The 6,000-nt window shown below is 46.8% G+C and overlaps 1 protein-coding gene across 1 annotated transcript in view; it reads right to left on the bottom strand.

The window, feature by feature from the left end:
• Nucleotides 1–201: 201 nt before the first annotated feature.
• Nucleotides 202–6,000, bottom strand: part of LOC140206426 (uncharacterized) — a 620,054-nt gene continuing 614,255 nt past the window's right edge. The window contains exon 61 of the mRNA XM_072274794.1: nt 202–3,468. Within this exon, the coding sequence (XP_072130895.1) occupies nt 3,322–3,468 (147 nt within the window). The 3' untranslated portion in view covers nt 202–3,321. The remainder of the gene's footprint in view (nt 3,469–6,000) is intronic.

Genomic DNA, 6,000 nt, shown 5'->3' with positions numbered 1-6,000 from the left:
TACTGTGGGACCCACGCACTCATCTTGAGCGTGTTGACTAGTAAATTGCTTATAGATTGCCTGGTTCCAGCCCCACCACCAGCTGCACAAAACATGCACGGTAACATTTCATGGACGTTGATCATCAATATTTAATACATAATAATAAGCTGCAACCAATAGCAAGCAATCGGTTTGATTAGATTCCTTCCATTAGCCGAGTATCGCAGTCTCTCTACAGTCACTATGTGTATCGTACCAATCTGCCCTCACACAGGCGCCGATTCACCATAATTACACATTTATATAAATAGTGTTTGCAATGGAAGGAAAACAGACGTAATGCAGACAAACAGGATTAGTATATATGGTAAAATAGGGTCAGTATAGACATTGTGGCCCGAAAGGCCTCTTCCTGTGCTGTAAGCCCCTGACTCCATGAGCCTTAATAACCAAATAACTATATTTAACACAGACATTATTGAATGTAGTCAGTACATATATTTCAAAATAAAAACAGTATCAAAGTCCTCGTGAAATGATTAGCACCTTATTAACAAAAGCACCTTTCTTCTTCTCAAGCCCATCACCCCCACTGGGGCACAGGCCACCGAGAGCAGCTCACCAGAGTCCTCTGTCCTGGGCCAGTCTTTCAACTTGTTCCCAGGCACAGCCCATCTTCCTCTCCCAGGGATGAGGTCTTTGGAGTTCTGTTGGCATTTCTGTAGCTCTGGGCTTTTACGGTAAGGGGTTTCTAGTACCATGCCCAACCCTCCTCCTTTCCCAGCCAGGCTTGGGATCCATGCACGCTGGGCATCCAGAAGCCATGAGACACAAGTCAACCTGTCTAATTCCTTCTGCTCTACACAATCACCCATGTGGCTGGGGAGGTTTGAGCGAGGTGGGGGTGGGGGAGGGAACACTTTGTCTGGGATTTTCACTGTGCGACCAGCATCCGGGTCTCAGCCACGGTTCACCTTGCCTAACGCATGGGGCCTCTGCTAGTGGAGGCTCAGTGTAACAGTTGGAAGAGAGTGGCCTTAATGCACCCCCAGTTGTCTTCAACCCAGGAGTTCCTGGTGCCTGCGATCCCCCCGTCTAATGATGTTCTTGCTGGTTGGGACAGGGAGGAGTAGGAGCTGAAGTAGAACAAGGATCAGTGGTGGAAAGGGTGAGCAGCTTCGAGTCCTTGGGGGTCAAAATCTCTGAGGATCTAATATTGATGAAGTCAAGGAGAAAGCATCTAATTGGCTATTAAAAATTTGAGGGGGTTTGGATGTCACCCAAGATCCTAGCAAATTTCTACAGATGACTGGTTGTATCAACATCTGGTGTGGAGTCTCCAAGCAGAGGGTTGAAATCTCAGCCAGTTCCATCACAGGCACAACCCTCCCCATAGTCGAGGCTGTCTTCAAAAAGCAATGTCTCAAGAAGCTGGCATGCGTTATTAAGGACCCCCATCACCCAGGGCATGCCCTCTTCTCATTGTTAGTTTCGAGGAGGTGGTACAGGAGCCTGAAGATCCACACTCAACATTTCAGAAACAGCTTCTTCCTCTCATGAACTGATGAACCCTACCTCACTAATTTGCTGTCATTGCACTGTTTATTCTGACATTATTATTGTAATTCATAGTAATTTTTTATGTATTGCACTGCAGCACTGCTGCAAAACAACAGATTTTGGGACATATGTGAGTGATAACAAACCTGGTTCTGGTTCTGATTCGGAGCTTGGTGGAGTGAAGAATCCAATAAGGGACAGGCTGCGGGGTGAAGACCAGAAGCAGCTACGGTACACCTTCAACAGGAAACTCTGAGATCTGAAATGCAGCTTGTATGTTGTTCACTGGCCTTTTGACACCAGTGGATCCCACAAAATTCATGGGAACAGAATTAAGCCATTCAGCCCATCGAGTCTGCCCTGCCACTCTGACACAGCTCCATTTCCCTGCCTCTTCCCTACAACCCTTAACCTCCTTGCTGAGCAAGCACGAGTGTGAGGAAAATGGAAGGATATGGACATTGTGTGGGCAGAAGAGATTGATTTAGTTGGCCATTTGATTACTAATTTAATTGCTTCAGTGGGCTGGAGGGCCTGATCCTGTGCTCTACTGTTCTATGCATATACATATTTTGATAATACATTTACTTTGAACTTTGAAAGTCCTGGGCTCTTCCTGTGCATATGATAGGTTAATGGGTCATTGAAAATTGGAGATGGATAATGGAATTGATGAGAGGTATCGAGAATATTTTACAGGAATTATCAGTGGGAGGGATGGGATTGCACAGACTTGCTGAGCCAAATGGTTCCCTTTCACATGGTTAGGAAATGCTTGCTGCCACCCTTCCCACTGATCTGCACTGTTTAATGCTCTAAGAACCAATCAATCTCTATTCTAAATGTAACCAATGACTTGGCCTCCACTGTCGCCTGCAGCGATGGATTTTACCCTCTGGCTTGTCCACGTACACACAGAACAGTTGTGTAATGCAGGGCTCTCAGATCGATGGGCTGTGCCCTGGGACAGACACTGATCACCAGCTGACAGAAGGATCCCAGTGAGGGACACTTGCCTATTGGTTGGTTAGGAAATGGATGCTGACAGCATTCCCCCGGGTGGTGGGCAGGAGACTTTCCGGGACAGTCACCCATCGGAATACCGGAGGGAAACTGCTTGGGTTGGACTGTTCGAGAAGTAGTGAGTCTACATGCTGTTCCTGCACCCTGGTTCCTGCCAAAAGCCAATGGGAAAGGGGCAGGGGGGTGAGATCTACTCAACATAAGGCAAACAGAAACCCAGCGACCTGTGCCATTGGCACACTGGGCATTCCAGTCTGTGACTCACAGAACTGGCAGCACTTTGGAGGTGGTGGGCTCTTGCAGAAGTGTTATGTGAAGAGAACAGGTTCCAGGGCGGCTCCCACCCCCACCCACCGGTGGTGTTCACAGTTGTCATTGTGACACCATTGTTGTGAGCATTTATGGACGAACACCCTTCTATTTCAGCTGTTGAGGTGTTTGCTTGCAGTGAGCGTACAGATGCAACATCACGATCCAGGTATTCCTAGGAGCCCCCACTGCCTTTAGTCTGGGGAAGAATTGGCAAGGAGCACGAACACACTGTGTTTTTTGGCTTGCATTTAATGTTGCTAGCAACGACGGGCTTCCTGAACCATCGAAGCAGTATTCCTGAGATCTTAGTAAAAGGACCAGGACTTTTTCTTAAAGAAGGAAAGTGTTCCGGCATTTTTCACAGTCATCAGAGGTAATTCCTTCAAAACTTTTCGCTAATTTTCTCACAGAGTTCTTTGGGAGGGCCCCCAGCCTTTTGGCCTCTTACAGAAAGCAGACAGGGCCAATTTCTACACGGTACTGCTTTTTCTTCTTCAGGACAGGGAGATGCTGAATTTCAACGATGGGGAGCTGGCTCACAGCTTGACTATGGAATACAAACTGCGTCCGCTGCCATTTTCCATCCTGGATCTGCCATCAAAGAAAACCAGAATCACTTTATTGCACTTTAGAGGCTTCCACATGCACTCAGAGGCCACTTTAGGTACACTGTTCATTAATGCAAATATCTCGTCGGCCAATCATGTGTCAGCAACTCAATGTATAAAAGCATGCAGACATGGTCAAGAGGTTCAGTAGCTGTTCAGACCAAACATCAGAATGGGGAAGAAATGTGATCTAAGTGACTTTGACCATGGAATGATGGTTAATGTCAGATGGGGTGGTTTCAATATCTCAGAAACTGCTGATCTCCTGGTATTTTCACACACAACGGTCTCTAGAGTTTATAGAGAATGGTGCAAAAACAAAAAAAAAATCCAGTGAGTGACAGTTCAGTGGGCAAGAGAGCCTTGTTAACGAGGGAGGTCAGAGGAGAATGGCCAACTGGTTCAAGCTGACCGGAAGGCTCAAATAACCATGTGTTACAACAATGATGTGCAGAAGAGCATCTCTGAATACACATGATGAATCTTGAAGCGGATGGGCTACAGTGGCAGAAGATCATGAACATACATAGAACATAGAACATAGAATAGTACAGCACAGTACAGGCCGTTCGGCCCACAATGTTGTGCTGACCCCCAAACCCTACCTCCTATATAACTCCCCACCTTAAATTCCTCCATATATCTGTCTAGTAGTCTTTTAAACTTCACTAGTGTATCTGCCTCCACCACTGACTCAGGCAGTGCATTCCACGCACCAACCACTCTCTGAGTAAAAAACCTTCCTCTAATATCCCCCTTGAACTTCCCACCCCTTACCTTAAAGCCATGTCCTCTTGTATTGAGCAGTGGTGCCCTGGGGAAGAGGCGCTGGCTATCCACTCTATCTATTCCTCTTATTATCTTGTACACCTCTATCATGTCTCCGGTCATCCTCCTTCTCTCCAAAGAGTAAAGCCCTAGCTCCCTTAATCTCTGATCATAGTGCATACTTTCTAAACCAGGCAGCGTTCTGGTAAATCTCCTCTGTACCCTTTCCAATGCTTCCACATCCTTCCTATAGTGAGGCGACCAGAACTGGACACAGTACTCCAAGTGTGGCCTAACCAGAGTTTTATAGAGCTGCATCATTACCTCGCGACTCCTGAACTCTATCCCTCGACTTATGAAAGCTAACACCCCATAAGCTTTCTTAACTACCCTATCTACCTGTGAGGCAACTTTCAGGGATCTGTGGACATGTACCCCGAGATCCCTCTGCTCCTCCACACTACCGAGTATCCTGCCATTTACTTTGTACTCTGCCTTGGAGTTTGTCCTTCCAAAGTGTACCACCTCACACTTCTCCGGGTTGAACTCCATCTGCCACTTCTCAGCCCACTTCTGCATTCTATCAATGTCTCTCTGCAATCTTTGACAATCCTCTACACTATCTACAACACCACCAACCTTTGTGTCGTCTGCAAACTTGCCAACCCACCCTTCTAACCCCACATCCAGGCAGTTAATAAAAATCACAAAAAATAGAGGTCCCAGAGCAGATCTTTGTGGGACACCACTAGTCACAATCCTCCAATCTGAATGTACTCCCTCCACTATGACCCTCTGCCGTCTGCAGGCAAGCCAGTTCTGAATCCATCTAGCCAAACTTCCCTGGATCCCATGCCTTCTGACTTTCTGAATAAGCCTACCGTGTGGAACCTTGTCAAATGCCTTACTAAAATCCATATAGATCACATCCACTGCACTACCCTCATCTATATGCCTGGTCACCTCCTCAAAGAACTCTATCAGGCTTGTTAGACACGATCTGCCCTTCACAAAGCCATGCTGACTGTCCCTGATCAGACCATGATTCTCTAAATGCCCATAGATCCTATCTCTAAGAATCTTTTCCAACACTTTTCCCACCACAGTTGTAAGCTCCCTGGCCTATAATTACCCGGACTATACCTACTACCTTTTTTGAACAAGGGGACAACATTCGCCTCCCTCCAATCCTCTGGCACCATTCCCGTGGACAACGAGGACATAAAGATCCTAGCCAGAGGCTCAGCAATCTCTTCCCTCGCCTCATGGAGTAGCCTGGGGAATATTCTGTCAGGCCCCAGGGACTTATCTGTCCTAATGTATTTTAACAACTCCAACACCTCCTCTGCCTTAATATCAACATGCTCCAGAACATCAACCTCACTCATCGTCCTCACTGTCATCAAGTTCCCTCTCATTGGTGAATACCGAAGAGAAGTATTCATTGAGGACCTCGCTCATTTCCACAGCCTCCAGGCACATCTTCCCACCTTTATCTCTAATCGGTCCTACCTTCACTTCTGTCATCCTTTTGTTCTTCACATAATTGAAGAATGCCTTGGGGTTTTCCTTTACCCTACTCGCCAAGGCCTTTTTATGCCCCCTTCTTGCTCTCCTCAGTCCCTTCTTAAGCTCCTTTCTTGCTACCCTATATTCCTCAATAGACCCATCTGATCCTTGCTTCCTAAACCTCATGTATGCAGCCTTCTTCCACCTGACTAGATTTTCCACCTCACTAGTCACCCAT

The sequence above is a fragment of the Mobula birostris genome, chromosome 12 (assembly GCF_030028105.1).
Source record: "Mobula birostris isolate sMobBir1 chromosome 12, sMobBir1.hap1, whole genome shotgun sequence".
Lineage (NCBI taxonomy): Eukaryota > Metazoa > Chordata > Chondrichthyes > Myliobatiformes > Myliobatidae > Mobula > Mobula birostris.
The sequence above is the reverse complement of the archived record's forward strand: the minus strand, read 5'-3'. Positions and strand labels throughout refer to the sequence as shown.